A 16,704-nucleotide genomic window follows, 5' to 3' on the forward strand; every position below is an offset into this window, starting at 1 on the left:
AGGCAGGAAGCTAGCCAGCCGGAAAACTGGCGCTCCCCACCTGCGGCTCCCTGTGCGCCGGAAGCCCTCCTTCCGGGGAACGATGAGGCCGGGAGTGAGTCGCCGGTCCGAAGACCGGCGCTACCCGCCCGAGGCTCCCCGTGCACTAGGGGCCCACCCTCCTTATTAATTAAATTTATTGTTACATTTTAGGTGTACAAATACATTTTTTGAAAATGTTTCCAGGGGCTGGGGATTTAGCTCAGTAGCACAGTGCCTGCCTGGCAAGCGCGAGGTTGTGAGTTCGATTCCCAGTACCAGATAAAAACCAATAAAATAAAATAAAATAAATGAAAATGTTTCCAGTCATTTGCCCATTTTTGATTGGATTACTATTTTTGTTAAGTTTTGTGAGTTCTCTATATATTCTGGGCACTAATCCTGTCTGACAAAGAGTAGGCAAACATTTTCTTGCCATCTTCCCTTAACATCAGTTGCCTTTTCACTTTTTTTTACTCCCTTGGCTGTGCAGACCCTGTGTAATTTGATGTAATCCCATTTTCCAATTCTTTCTTTTGTTTCCTAAGCTGTTGAATCTCACTCAGCACTTCCTTGTGCCATCTCAAGTGTTTTCTTCTCCTGGTTTCAAATCATACATGAAGGTCTTTGCTCCATTTTGAGCTGATTTTTGTACAGGGTAGAAGACAGGTGTCTAGTTTCCATCTTTGACATATGGATGTCCAGTTTTCCCACTGTAATCAGCTCCCTCTGCTCTGGATCCTTGTTCTGGGTGAAGAAGATTGAAGGTGATAAAACAGCAAGTGGTAGTGAATGAGCAAGTGCATGTTTAGTAATTAGAAAGAATAAAAAAGATCCTTGCCATGGTCAGGGAGGGGGTTTCTGATAAATGAAAAACCATAGATATTTAAATTTAGGGCTTTGGGGCTGGGGATTTAGCTCGGTGGCACAGCGCTTCCCTGGCAAGCGCAAGGTTGTGAGTTCAATTCCTGATACCAGAAAAAAGAAAAAACAAAAAATAAATAAATGAATAAAAATAAATTCAGGGCTTTTATACAGTTTTTGGTACGGGGGAACATGAACTTGTCAGAGACCAGGCAATGTAAGGGTTAAATTGCTTACCACAAAAAGACTTATGGTGATGTTGGAAAAGCTCATATTCACAGTACCCTGAAGTCACCATAACACCACAGGTGAGGCAGCAGAGGACATGCTGCTGACACTCCCTATTTCAGGCCAATAAAACCCTCAGATTTAGAGATCAAACAGTTCTCTTAATTGGCAAGATTTATTGCCTTTGTTTCTTAAGACGCTGCTCATTTTTGTGGGCTTTTGCCTGCAATGTGTGCTAATCTTCCTGCACTCCCCAAATTTGTGAAGGCCCAATAAATATGGTGATCCAGAAGGGTTCTTTTCTCTACTGCCAGAGAGTTTTCACTCCCAGTGAGTTTTGACCTTCTTGGCCTTCCCAAATACCATACCACTTGTCACTTTAGTTAAGTTTTTGCTGTACCTCATTTTCGGAGGTTAGGGGCCAGATCAGTCCCCGGTAACTGGCACCTGAACAGGGACCTGACTCCTTGGACTGGGATTTTAAAGTCTGAGGGCATAAAGTCTACTCAGAGTGGAAAGGGTTTGAGACAGAGAAAGCTTTCACAGAAAAAAAGAACTTTTTCAGGGACACCTGGAGAAGAGAGGAGAAAAGACCTTCTACAAGGGAGAAGGGTGAATCTTCCTGCTGTGAAAAGCCATTTATTTTCTTTTATCCAGGAATAAAGCATAGGGCAAAATTTATCAACCAAGGTGCAAAGATGTGTATAGTTGCTCCAAAGCCTGCTTAAAAGCTCAGAGGCTCACCTGCCAACAAAAGATCTAACAAAAATGTTACAGGAGGTAACCAAATGTAATCCATGGTTTCCTCAGGCAGGCACCCTACATCTTGCTAATTGGGAGGAGAATTAGAAATAAATCTTAAAAGGACACATGGTAGAGGGAAAATTATTTCCCCTGAGATTTTCTAAACTGAAAATTTGTTTCACTCAGTCTCAGTCCATTATGGAGCTCACAGCTAACAGCTCCTGTTTCAGACACAGAGAAAACAAAATGCTCTCAACCGAGGCTTCCACTTCCAAGAGAGAGGTTCAGTGGGAAAAACTAACTCCCTAGACATCAAAGTCTTTGGGGAGAGACCCACTCAATCTAAAAGATTTGAGAAAAAACAAATTTGCTCCAATCTAGCTAGACACCTACAGATTTTTAAAGGGGACACCGAGAGTGAAAAGTGTAAGAAGAGGAGAAACCACTATTTCTGCTCCTCCCATCACCTCTCACAGACCCTGGGGTCGGAGAGAGCTAGATCCGCGGGGGCTGGCCAGCAGCATGCGAGGGGAACCATAGAGTTCTGCCAAGCCTAGAGCTGGGCCCGGGTGGAGGAGATAGGAGGAGCCGAAATGCCTGCTTTGTGAAAATATCATGTCAGCTGAGTCAGGGAACACAGGCTGCATGCCCTGGCTCAGAGCACCAGGTGGCTCTGCTTTTGTCCAGTTTGCTGATTGACAGCAACAGCTCCTCTTTCCCAAGCCTCCACTTGTGCTCAGCATCCTGGTGCCGACCCTTTCTGCACACACGCAAGGTCACTACTCTAACATCATCAAATGGCAATACCAGGAGCCAGCAGCAAGCTGTGGATGCCAGTAGTCATAGAAACACAAGAGACAGCCACAAATAGATTCCTCATTCACAACGGATGAAAATTACTGTGATTCGATTGGCTTGTAAAGATGCAAATAAAAATTATGATCAGACCCTAAGAATGAGTGCTGGTGCCATGCACATGTGGAGGCAGGGGGCGAGGCACAGCCCCAGCCAAAGCTAGAACAAAGGCACCAATAAAGGGAGACCCACAAAAATCTTAATTACTTAAAAGCTTGTCAAGATACAAAAATTAAATCCTATGAAAGTTCAATGTTAGACCAAACTATACAAAAAGTTTGTATACTAAATCTTTACAATTTCTTTAGACACATCCTTGCTGTGTTACATCTTACAGAGAGATATCAAAAATGCTGTCAGAAGAAACAAAGGTCTAAATAGATGACAAAACATGTAGAAATGACTCAGTTGGAGGCTATATATGAAGAAAAGAGACACGAAGTTGTCTTCTATGGGCAAAATAGTAAGGTTTCTCATTAAAAGTTGCTCTTGGTACAAAATGAAATTAAGAAAAAATTTCATATGGCTATAACAATTCATTATTGCTTATTTCATGGCATATTAAATGTGTTCATGCCACAAGGTATACAGGCATTCCAAAATGTAAAGCTGGGATTATTTGTGATGACAAACTTTTTCTTTTAGACTGACACATCGCTTTCCCTTGGGTTCTAAGTATTTATTATAGCAGGTTCATATCAAGCCAACATGAGGTCACTAGTCAAATGATAACTTTCTTAGACAAAAACTTAGATGATATGTGTGCTATATATGTACCACTACACTGGAAAGTGCTTAGACATTAAACAGCCCAGACAATGTCACAAACTTCTTTGACATCCCATTAAAGGATAACAAACTAGGTAAAAATTTATTTATGACATTTAATGTCTAATGATCAAAAGGAGATGATTGACTAAAAGAGCTGTTGTATACTAAGGTGGATATTTAAGTATGTTACAAAAATAATGTCATCATGATTGTCATGCTAAAATACTACATATGGCTTTTTTATTTTAAAGAGAAAAGAACAAAAACAAAATAACAAAAACAAACAAAACAACACAAAATCAGTATAAATGATACAGAATTTCAAAACAAGGTGATAGGAAATTAACAATGGTTGTTGTGTTACATATTGTTATCTACAAAGTGTTACTCAGGTAACCAGATATAGGCATGTAAGATTAATCAAACAATTAAACGGGAACTGTTCCTTGCAATAAACCAATAGAAATTAGTAGTACAATTATCTTAGCTATCTTGTATATATATATTTTTTTCCCTTCCTTCTTTCTTTCCTCTTTTCCCTCATCCCAGTTTTTCTTTCCTTTTGAGCAGTTTCTTTCCCTTTTGCAATATCTATTGTACCTTTCAGATTTTATTTATTCTTTCAGGTTCTTATAGTAGGGAGACAATACAATGTTTTATGTATGGCTTTTGATCTCGTTTTCTTTGTAAAACTATATAACCATTGTCTATTAACATTCTACAGGGATTCAATTACTAGAACAACCATGATTAATAAGAAATAACAGTCCTCTGGTTCTATTTTATATTTCAAAGTGCTTGGTATTTAGATAAAATTATAATAATTAAGCCCACTGCATCCACTACAATGCTAATGTCACTGATCTTCCCTTCTAGGTGTTTAACAACTCAAATCAGAGGCCGAAACTAAAAAGACAGCCAATATTTTGGCTCTGGCCCCCTGAGGTCAATGAGGACCCAAGAAATAAAGGACCCTTTTCTGTGACATCCTACAAGTTTGGTGAGTCATTCATCCTCCTGACCAGAGAGATTGCTGGACCACAGAGAACAAAAATCAACAATGTGTAATGTGCCAAGAGTCACCAAGAGATAAAAACCTCCCAAGCTTTCACAGAAAACAACTTCATCAAACAAAGGCCATGACTTATCCTGATGGCTGACACTGACAAAAACCCTGAGAGGCTCTATACATGGTTCCAAGGTAAATCCTGAGAAGACTTAACTGAACTTGGTAGAGAGCAAGATGTTAATTTTGATTGATATAGATCTCACTTTAACTTGGTTTTGAGCATCCAGAAAAAAAAAGTATCACCAAAAGATATTTTGTGCTGGTTTGGGGTTAATTTGCAAGGGAGAACAATATAATATAGGACACATATTTTATAAGATTATTTATAATAGTCACCCAAAGAATCATATACAAGAGAGTGCAGGAAATCTGTCCACACACTAAAGACCAAAGAATCTTGACCAGCTGAAGGCCTGGATCCCAGGGCAATGTCCTGCATGAGTCCAGCTGAAGGCCTAGAGATCATAACAATGCCTCCGATGAGTCTACCTGGAGACCTAGAGCCCATAGCAATATCTCATGCAGGCCTGTTTCACAGATCTGTGCTGGAAGGCCCCAAAGGTCAGTGGTGGAACCTAGAAAGTCTGTGCCAGCAGGATGAAGGATCTCTGCTAGCAGGCTGAGGGATCTACACTGGAGCCAGGAAGTGATGCACAAAGTAAGAACCAGAGCTCCTCTGAAAAGTACCACAGCCATCCTCAGCAACAGTGAGATCCCGAGCTCCTCCAATGATCAGGACAGTTGAGCTCCCATCAGGAAAGCCAATGTGACAAGCTTCTCCAGGAGGCTGAGTAGTGCACCATCTTCCCCTCTGGAGCCAGGAAGCGATGCTCAGAGTGAGGACCAGAAAGCCGGGTGTGGTGGTGCATGCCTGTAATCCCAGCACTTGGGAGGTTGAGGCAGGAGGATGGTTGCAAGTTTGAGACCAGCCTGGGCTACAAAGTGAGATGAAGGCCAGCCTGAACTGCATAGCGAGACCCTGTCTCAAAAAGACAATAAATAAATTTCTAATTGGAAAACGCTGCACTAGGCTAATTAAAAAAAAAAAAAAGAGTGAGGACCAGACCTCCCCCAAAGTGAACTGAAGCTATTCTCAATGCCAACAAGGTTCTGAGCTCCTTGGAGGATGAAAACAGCCAAGTTCATCAGGAAAGCCTGCATGATAAGCTCTTCCAAAAGAACCAACAACTTCTTAGAGCTTCCAGCAGCTCCCAAAAGCCTCTCTCAGCTCCCAACAGCCTAACTTTTTCTTCTCCAAGTCTGCCTCTTATGTAGCTGGCAACAATCCTCAGGTGGGCTCCCACACTCATTTAGTCAGTTCAGCTGGGTGTTATAAGTTGACCACCAGTTGTCAATCCACCACGTGTATAAAACAATGTCATCATAATAATCGAGATATAGGAAAGTACTCCAATTACTAACCCCTTCTTGTAGTTTCTAGCTACATTTGTAACTGACTATTGTTATGGGTCGTTAAGAAAAACTTACAGTAAACTCTATAAAAGCTTAACAAAAATCCTTAAATTCTTTAGGTAAGATCAACTATAATTAGAGAGACTTATGACAAAATATCAGACTCAATCAATAGAGAGATCTAAGAGCCCACAGGTTATAGGTTATAATCACTATTGCAGCCCCATAAAAAGTTTCTAGACTTGGCTCTTTCCTCATCTGCTACCACTGTCAAAAGCCCTAAGAAGCCCCCTGGGCCATGCCCTGACTGTAAAGGTGACCACTGGAGGTCAGACTGCCCTCTGAAGCAAAGGCCCCAGAGCTCAGACCCCTCCTACCAACTGGTCCAACAGGAATGAAGGGGCCCAGGGCATACTCTCCCTTCTCCCTCTGGCCAGACCGTCATCTGCATGGAGGAGCCCCTGGTAATCATGACTGTAGAGGAAAAAGTAAACAACCTATTGCTGGATACTGGTGCTAGTCTCTTGGTCCTTCTTTTCAATCCTGGCCTTCCTTCCAGCCGTTGCACCTCAGTGAAAGGAGTCACTGGTGAGGAGGTAATCCACTATTTTTCACAACCCTTATGCTGCAACTACTTGTTAGATCTTTCTTGCATATCTCTGTTTTCCTGAGAAACCACGTTGAAGATACCAACATGTATTACTTCAGCCACTGATAATTTCCCACCAATCTGTCCATAACTCTGTAATGTTTGTATTCTTCTTATATTATTTCATAAATGGATATATGTTTGTTACTATGTGTTTCCAACAACAACCATTGAGAATAGTCAATGGTTATTTAATTGATCACTCATGTGTAGCTCTATTTGTTTTCTCTAGAAACCACTTTGAAGAAACCAAAGTATAGTACAACAACAATTGATAATTTCCTACCTCTTTTGTCTGTAACTCACTATTATTTGTCTATTTGTTTTCCTGAGAAACTATCTTGAAGATACCAATAGGTAGAATAACAACCACTGATAATTTCCTACCACTTTGTCTGTAATTCGGTAAGTCTCCCTATTACTCTGTTATCCTTCTACTTTTAAAAACAGCAACAAAAAAAAAGTTTCTAGATTTGGCTCTTTCCCAAACCAGCTTTTCCATTCTAATGCTCATGCTTTGATTATACATGCTTTAATTTCCCCCCAAAATTGTTTTTTCTTGCCTAGAGGCTGCCAAACTTCAAGTGATCATGCAGATAAAACCAACAATAAATATAACAGATTCCTTCTACTGAGATCCACCAGATTGATCTCATAAAGAGAGTTCATAATTATTGAACTGCAACATGACTTCAATCTGAGGCCCACTAGATTAACTATATGGAAAAAAAACTCCTGACTGCGATCTCCCCTTACATCAACCTTTCTCAGTTTGAAGCAATTAAGATGAAAACTATGCCCAATCTCCAGTATCACAATTAGGGACAGTCTTTAGAGGAAAAAATATTGTAAATGGCTGTTAGTTACAAATATTACAAGTAATTAGACAGGGTAGATCTTCAACAAAAATGACACGTGTGCCAAAGACACATTGGAAAATACACACCTGTCTATTAAAAGCCAATTAAATAAACAAAAAAGGGGAGTATGGTTCCCCCCACCAAACATAATTAGACCTTGACACTTTAAAAACATTTTTAAACCCACTAACAAAAAGTAAACATATTTTATCAGGGCTTCCTTCACAAAAAGACATCCAAACAAAAAAGCAGGATGGCCCAGTACAGTTAATAATGTGGAAATGAGGATATGTTCATCTATTAACGGGTCACAAAAAAATCATCATGACTGCCATCCCTGTATGTGTGTCCATAGAGAGAGGAGATCTCCAAACCTGTGGTGAAGTCTGCTACCACCAGACCCATCTTGGATTCCACACTGGATTGATTATGTTAACATGCTTGTGTCTTTTATTTCTGTTCTGAATCTGCTATAGAGGGCATCAAATCAAACAATGCCTAGACCTGTACAACCTCAAGTCACGTGTAACTACTACAATTACAAAAACAAAAAGGGGGAGATGCTGGAGACCAGGCTATGTAAGGGTTCAGTTGCTGGTCACAAAAGGAACTCTGGCTGTGTTGGAAAAACTCATATTCATAGTGTTCTGAAGTCAAGATAACACCACAGATGAGGCAGCTGAGGACGTACTGCTGATACTCCCTACTCCAGATCAATAAAACTGTCAACTTTAGAGATCAAACAGTTTCCTTAATTGGCAAGATGTATTGCTTTTGTTTCTCAAGACTCTGGTCCTTTTGTGGGATTTTGCCTCCAATGTGTCCTCCTCTTCCTGCACCCCCAAATCTGTGAAAACCTAATAGATATGGTGATCCAGAAAGTCCTTGTCTCTACTCCTTTAGAGTTTCTCTCCCAGAGCACTTTGACCTTTCTAGACTCCCCAAAAGCCATGCAAATTGTCACTTTATTTAAGCCTTTGATGTAACTCATTTTAGGATATTAGGGGCCTGATCATTCCTCTATACTACTAGTTGATGGGAGGCTACTGATGTCCAGAAATTGTTTGTTTTCAATTCCTCCAAGTCTCCTCAGAGTTTGTTTGTGAACATGTCCTCTGTCCTTTACATTCCACTGGGCCCTGGTGGTATACTGGAGTTCATTATTTGGGCCTTTTTTTGTCAACTCACTTAAACTCTGACTTTTAGTTTACTTCAGGTTAAGTACTCAGGACCTGTGCCCTAATTTACTTCTATCTCCTGGTGTAAATTTTCCCCCGCTACAGTAGTGACACTAACTGCTATCAGGGTGCCTTGGTAGTAAAAGTTCTCTCAAGCTGCTTCCTGTTGTGAGAGAGCATTATTGAGGGACAGTAGTCAGAGGTCATCTATGGAAGACCTATTTACAAGTCCTCAGTAGAAGTCAAAGGGAGCGTCAGTGTGTTTATGCCATATATATCTTTAAAGCTGTGAAACAAGAAGAAAAAAATTTGACTAAGAGGTTGTCTTGATTACTTTTCTCTCATTGCTGAGACAAAGTACCTGACAACCAAAATTAAGGAAGGAAAGGTTTATTTAGCTCACAGTTTATGGAGGTTTCAGTCCATAATCAGCTGGCTCCAAGGCAGCGTAGCATGGCACAGGGGCAATAGTTCAAGGTGGCAGAAGACAGCAAAAGCCACAAGAGCAAAAATAGGAGGAGAGGGAGCCTCTTTTCCTCCCTTATATTATAAGCATGCTTACCCCAAATCCCAGGATGAGTGTAGCACTCACACCATCTGCCTGCCCTCCTCTTGCAGAGGCTCAGGATATTTACAAAGTAAGGACTCTGGCCCCCTGCTGAACCACTTATTTAACCTTCTAAATTCAAGTTGATACAATGTATCAACCATAACAGAGATTGAGAAGACATGGTCCCAATATCAGGGCCACAAAAGCATTAATAACAGCCGTGATGTAAGCAGATGCCCAATTTCAAATCCTTGACCAGGATGCCCATGACTCAGGTCATCTCTGGCGGGCCTTTGATGCACAGTCAGCTGGTTTCTGTGCTCCATTTATCACCATGTCCCACTGACTGGCATAAAAGCTACATTTTTCTTCTTGGAATAGACATAGCTTCTCTTTTTTGGCAGTTAAGAAGTTACCTATAAGTTTGATTTTTTAAAAGATCTTGTTATCCGATGTGACTTATTTATTTAAAGATAACAAGTTTCCTTTATAAGCATGTGAGTTTTTAGATGTAAGAATATTGAGGGCCCTGTGTGTTTCAAGGACATTTTAGTTAAATTGTTTTTAAAAATCCTGGACTTTTGTGGCTGGTATTGTGGCTTTTTCACATCATTGTACCCAGGGGTGATAAGTTATGGATGTAGCTGAAGACTGTCAGCAGGGCCAGCATATAGGACTTGGAGCCCCTTTGTATATTTAGCCTAAATTATTATTAAAATTTTATATGTCTTGTTGGTTATACTCTCCTGCTGGGTGTTTCAAGATTAAGTTTAAGTGAGACCTGTGTTAATCAAAATTAATCTTTTGTTATATATTTAAGTCAGTTAGGGCTCCTCATGGGTTACTTTTGTGACCACATACAGAATCTCTCAGCTCCTCTGCCAGTATCATCTGCCAGGACAAGTCACGGTCTCCTTTGACCATGTGCCTTCCCTTGGAAGCTTGGGAGAGGCTTTTTCCCTGGTGAATCTCCTTTTAGCAAAGTGGACACTACTTGACTCGTCCTCTGGGGTCTAACAATCTGCTTGCTCAGGAGGTTGGCTAATTCATCTTGTGGAGAGCTTTCTTCAGGTCCCAGGTCCTTGCTGAACTTGTGGGGCTAGGGCCAAAATATTGGCTGTCCTCTTAGCCAAATTACATATTCAGCTTTGATCCCAGAGCCTTAGTTGAACACCTAAGAGGTTAGTTACACTAGCACTGAAGGAGGGTAGTAGATTTAACTACTATAATAATTATGGTTGCCTTAGAAGTCAAATTTTAATACAGTAGTATCAGATAATAGTTCAAGAGCAAAACATAGCATTTTAGCACAACAATTATGTCTCACTAGTAGGTGAGAAGTTTTGGGTTTTTTTTTCTCTAAAAGTATATTTAAACTTTTTCATATAGAATATCTTAGCAGAGATGAGGTACAGATTATTAGATGAGATATTTGCTTACTGTGCAGGACATTCTTTAGTTTATCTTTCAATATATTACCTATTTGAGACTTTGGGCCTGACCAAGCCATATGCTTGTCTGATTCTGGGGGAAGTTTAGCAAAAGCATTCATGTGAAAGGAAATGATAGCAGGAACTTTGTCCCTGTGTAAACCTGCGGGACAACACAGATGCCTTGCTGAGATATGCCGGAAGGAATGATAACATGGTGACTAAGTCAAGTCTCATTCCTGTGGGAAGTGAGTTGTATTGTCCTCGCCAATCCTGGTAATTATTCCTCCCGTTTGCCCTGCTGCTGCTTTTTGTGTGTATCCCAATAAGAGGCTAAGGAGGATGGTAATTGAGGTTTCAGTCCGAGAGGCTGCAGCCCCCTGATCCCATAACTGTCTCTCTCTTGTTTTTCTGTTCATTTGTTGGCACCTCGTTCTCGGGACCTGTCACCCTAGACAGAAACAGAATATACACTGATAGCTTAGTATTTCTCATTGCTATAAAACCAAGTTTGAGGCTTTGTTCTTCTTGTAATAGGGCTGAGTGTATGCAGCATGACCTGCAGAGGTCAGGATTGTCTCCGGGCAAAGGAAGCCTGCACATAAGGAGTCCTTAGGCCATTTACCCAGCTTTTTACAAAATAGGTCTAGTTGGAAGATAGTATTATAATTGATATTCCCTCTAAGCAGCCCCTTTTTAAAAATCACCCAAATGATAGGCAGGCCATGTACATGTACAGAAGATTAGACACTTTTTCTTTAAATTCACAAGTCTCAGTTCCTAAGAATACAGACCATGAAGGAAGTGGCTGGAAAGCTGCAAACCTCAGTGTCCCCATGTGTAAGAGAAATAGGGAAGGAAAATGCATTTTACATCCTCTGGTGTTCTCTCTTCTCCGCCTTCCTCCTCCTGAGACAGGAAGGTTTCCCCTTCCATAGGCCCATTGGTATGAAGTTGCATTCTGCACCACTGAGTCCTAGGAGGTTGCACCCAGGGCCTGCTCCTCATAATGGGTCCATACTCTTGGAGATAATCAATGGTGAGTTCCGAAGAATGTTGGAAAGCTCTTTGGAAAATATTCTGCAGATAGATATCTCAATCAGCATAGGACAGTGACTCCCTCTGGCCACTTTTAAGAGGTGGCCATATTCAGGGTGACTTTTCCTAAGGGATACAAATCTAATTCTGTCTTGGTTACTTTTCTATCATTGCTGAGACAAAAAAAACCGATGCCCAGAATTAAGGAAGGAAAGGTTTATTTAGCTTATAGTTTGTGGAGGTTTCAATCCATACTTGGCTGCCTCCAAGGCAGAGTGGCACATGGCAGAGGGCAACAGTTCATGGTGCTGGGAGATAGCAAAAGCAGCAAGAGGAAAAGGGAGCTGTGGAGGCAAGCAGCCTCTTTCTCTCCCTTGCATATGCAAACTATTTGCCCCAGGGCGGGTGTAGCACTCACACCCATAATCAATCATAAACTCTAGAAGCCTACCCCATGACTGTACAAAGCTTTGAGAGGACATCCAGAACCAAACCATAGCATTCCACCTCTGGCCCCTCAAAGACTCATGCACATCCCTTTATGCAAAAGGCATTTTAGTCCAGCTCTAAGAGTTGCCAAAATCCTAGCAGTTTCAGCATTACTGAACAGTCCAAGTCCCAAGTCTTCTCAGAGATGTAAGACAAACTCTTAGCTGTGAACCCCTGTACAAATGAAAAGTTAAACACTTTTAACATTCAATGGCACAAAATAAACATTACCATTCCAAAAGGTACATACAGGGATACAGAGCATTGGGACCAAAGCAAGTCCAAAATCCAGCAGGGCTAACATTATGTCCTGTAGTTCCATGTCCAGCGTCTGAAGCAATCTGTGGCACGTTGTGAGTTCCAAAGGGCTTGCATGACTTCACCCCTGTCACTTCCAGTGGTTACAGCTCCCATGGCTTCTCTCTTGGGCCCACTTTGCTCCTCCCTTGCAGTTTTCCTCAGACAATCCCCATTCTTGGCTTTTCCAAACTTCTGAGGTCTCTACTGCATCTTCCGCTTCACACTCACAGCTTCACACACTGCCCTCTCAGAGACACACTGCCTGGCTTTCCAGGCCCTCTGAAATTGAGGTGGAAGCCTTTTTAACCTCAGAACTCTTGCATTCTGTATGCACCTAAACCCAGGGCCACGTGGATGATGCTAAGGTCTGCTGCCACCTGGAGCAGGAGCCAAGCTTTCCTCTCTCTTGGCTGTAGGGGTCAAGTGCCTGGAACACTGGGCACTCTGAAACCAGTTCTGAGGAACATATTCTCTATGCCCCTGCCGCCATTCTGGAACCTGGTGTTGACATGGCCATCATTCTGGAACATGGCTCTGTGCGGCTTTCTTCTCAAAGCAAAGTTTTTCATCTTTGCAGTTTTGAGGCTGCAAAGGGTGGAGACTTGCTGCTTCTTGTGATGCCCCATCTTTTCCATTCTCTTGTTCCTTATCAGCAGTGGAGATCTCCTCAGCCTTATCTTTGCAGTCCACAGCTTTACTGGAGCTTCCTTTCTGGCCAAACTCACGTTTTAAATCATCCTGCTGGGCTCTTTGCTCTTGATTCTCAACATAAATCTGGCTAAAGGCCCTCAACAATAGCCGTGCCACCGCCTTGACATTCGACTTCCTTGAGATTTCTTTTGCCAAATTAATTAGTCTGCCACCCTTAATCTCAGTCTCAGGCAAAGTCTCTGGACACAAGCAAAATGCAGACAAAGTTTCTGTCAAGCCATAACATACATTGTCTAGGGTCTAGCACCTAATGGAGTCCTTCTTCCCAGCAGAAACCTCCCGAACCCGGTCTTTACTGGCAGGATTTCTATCAGCTTTCTGGTCTTCTGAGCTCTGATGAGAATCTCCCATAGAGAACAAATGAAGGTGTTCCAGCTCTACTCTTTCAGGCGACATCTCCAAACCTTTCCAAACTCTTCCCACAAGCCATTTCCAAAGGTTTTTGAACCACATAGTCAGGTACAGTCACAACAACGACCCCACTCCTCTAGTACCAAATTCTGTCTTGGTTACTTTTCTCTCATTGCTGAGACAAAACACATGACACTCAGCATTAAGGAAGGAAAGGTTTATTTAGCTTATAGTTTGTGGAGGTTTCAGTCCATACTTGGCTGGCTCCCAGATAGAGTGGCACAAGGCAGAGGGCAACAGTTTGTGGCAGCAAAGAACAGTAAAGCAACAGGAGCAAAAGAGAGGAGCAGTGGCAAGCAGCCTCTTTCCCTCCCTTACATATGCAAAGTATCCACCCCAAGGCGAGTGTAGCACTCACACTGATGAATCAATCATAAACTCTAGAAGCCTGCCTAATGACTGTACGAGGCTTTGGGAGGACATCCAGAACCAAACTATAAATTTATCAAGGTCAAAATAGGGGTCCTCACAGAACTCTACCTGAGTGTAGTATAAGAGCTGCACTCAGCCAGTGAAGTGGCTCAGGAGGTTAACATTATTCTTGTATCAAGATCTATGCCCTGTGTACATATTATGCGTACATATATGTACATATTATGTTGTACACAATATGTTCACATATTATATATATTATGTGTTGATTCAAAGACAGAAATCCCTCCAGTGTGTTGGGCAGGTGCTTCCATTTTCTGTCTGCATATTTTTAGCTGAGTAAAAGGGCAGAAGTTTCTGATGTTAGGAACCCAGGGAATAATCTTCTTAAGGGAGGGGGATCTATGAATAGCTTCCTGGGAGTCCACTGGGAACAAGAACCAGTAGGATCAGGGAGACCCAAGAGAGGGTCTAGAATAAAAATTAACCTTTTAAAATCTTTTAAACTGTCCCCTAAAGTATAACGTACAGCCTATGTTTTATGTGACATTTTAGGGACAAGCATTGAGCTATGTGGAAGTGTTTAAAATGTACTGTGTGTTTTTAAACTTTGTTTCTGGCACAAGCTATTTTAATCTCTATTAATAGGTAAGGAGGCAGTAAAAAGAAGTTGTACACAACAGCTGGACTTTAACCCAAAAATTTATCCTAAAGATTTTTATATCTAATAACCTGTAAAACTGAGACACTGTGTTCTCTTGGAATTATTTCACAGAGGAAACAGTCATAGAGGAAGAAAACCCTGAGCTTCTTTTGTTTCCTCCTCTTGCGGAGTTCCTCTTTACCCAAAAGTAATATTTTGCCGGCTTTCAGCTGTGCTGAATATGCTGATTCTTTTTTTTTTTTTTTGGTTTTTCTCCGGTACCGGGAACCAAACCCACGACCTTGTGCTTGCCAGGCAGGCGCTTTTGCCGCTGAGCTAAATCCCCAGCCCTGAATATGCTGATTCTTAGAGAACAAATAGAAAAATTATGATACTTTGTCCATAACTACCCAAACTTAGAAGCAACCAAAACCCACTTCTCTGGGTAAATGGAAAGCAAACTATGGTACATCTAGAGAATGGGATAGTAGTTGAATGAAAAAACAATACAAGCTACCAAGCCACAAAAAGTCACAGAAAAAACTTCAAAGCACGTTGATGGGGAAGAAGTCAATCTGGGAAGGCTATATGATTCTAACTATGAGACATACTGGAAAAGACACAACTATGAAGATAGTAAAAAAATGAGTGGTTACCAGTGGCTCAAGGGGAAAGGAGGAGGAGTGGAAAAATAGAGAACCAGGAGATTTTACAGCAGCAAAGCTAATTGTTTGCTCATATATCACAATGGATACATGTAATGTGACATTTGTCACACTACATAGAATGAGTCCTAATGGAAATCATGGACTTCAGCTAGTAAAATTGTGCCATATTTTCTGTTAAAACTGCCTCCCATAATAGTCTATTAATTTTTTTAATAAAGTAAGAAAACAGACTAGCCAGGCATGGTGGCACATGCCCGTTGTCCCAAGCATTTGACAGACTGAGCCAGGAGGGTTTGAGCCTAGGAGTTTGACACTAACCTGAACAACATAGTAAGATCTATGTCAAAGAAAGAAGGAAAGAGAAAGAGAAAAAGAAAGAAAAAAGGGGAAGGAGAAAGAAGGATGAAAGAAAGAAAGAAAGAAAGAAAGAAAGAGAGAGAGAGAGAGAGAGAGAGAGAGAGAGAGAGAGAGAGAGAAAGAAAGAAAGAAAGAAAGAAAGAAAGAAAGAAAGAAAGAAAGAAAGAAAAGAGTGAGAGGAAGGAAGAAGTGGAGAATGAATCCTATCTCAGAATGGGGTCTGTTCAGGTTTCACTTTTCTGTGAAGCCTGGTAGGCACAATATGTATGGACACAAGACTCTCAAAGACTCGTGAAAATGTTATAGTTTTAAATTCTGAAGAAAAATATGAAAATAGTAATGAATATATAATAATGAATACAGTTTTTATACCAATAAAGTAAAAAAAAATTAATTTTTTCATGGAACAAGGAGCCAGTGTTAATCAGCTTTGCATTACTATAAAAAAATACTTGAGATGATCAACTTAAAGAAAAGAAAAGCTATTCATGTCTCACAGTTTTGGAGGTTTCAGCCCATGAGGATTGGCTTCATGCTTTTGGGCCTGAATATACAGTATTTTACAATCACAGTTTTAGTTTAAAACAGCCACAAGAATTTGAAACGTTCATTATAAACACAATTGGAGCTGGGTGTGGTGGCACACGCCTATAATCCCAGCACTCAGGAGTCTGAGGCAGGAGGATTGCTGTGAGTTTGAGGCCAGCCTGGGCTAAAGAGTGAATTCAAGGTCAACCTAAACTGCATGTGAGACCCTGTCTCAAAAAACTAAAAAAAAAACCCAAAAAACCAAAAAAAAAAACAACCAAAAAACACAATTGGCCAAAGTCATACATCCCAAAGAAATAAATAAATGAAGAATATTAGCATAAAAAATCCTTCCCTAGGATTAACAAATAATTTCCTTTCTCTGTGGGGAAAGTTTTTACAATTTAAAGCAATTACATAGTCTTTTTTTTTTTTTTCTTTGAGATAGGGTCTCACTATGCATTTCAGGCTGGCCTTGAGCTTACTTTGTAACCCAGGCTGGTCTTGAATTCACAAAGATCCTCCTGCCTCAGCCTCCTGAGTGCGAGGATTACAGAC

At 41.0% G+C, this 16,704-nt stretch overlaps 1 protein-coding gene across 1 annotated transcript in view; it reads left to right on the forward strand.

The window, feature by feature from the left end:
- The window catches only part of LOC102020457 (aldose reductase-related protein 2-like), a gene marked incomplete in the record, with an annotated part of 178,080 nt that overhangs the window by 148,225 nt on the left and 13,151 nt on the right, over positions 1-16,704 (forward strand). Inside the window, 1 exon segment of the mRNA XM_013505015.1 lies at positions 4,357-4,480. Within this exon segment, the coding sequence (XP_013360469.1) occupies positions 4,357-4,480 (124 nt within the window).

The sequence above is a fragment of the Chinchilla lanigera genome, unplaced genomic scaffold, assembly GCF_000276665.1.
Source record: "Chinchilla lanigera isolate Chin_1 unplaced genomic scaffold, ChiLan1.0 scaffold00093, whole genome shotgun sequence".
Taxonomy (NCBI): domain Eukaryota; kingdom Metazoa; phylum Chordata; class Mammalia; order Rodentia; family Chinchillidae; genus Chinchilla; species Chinchilla lanigera.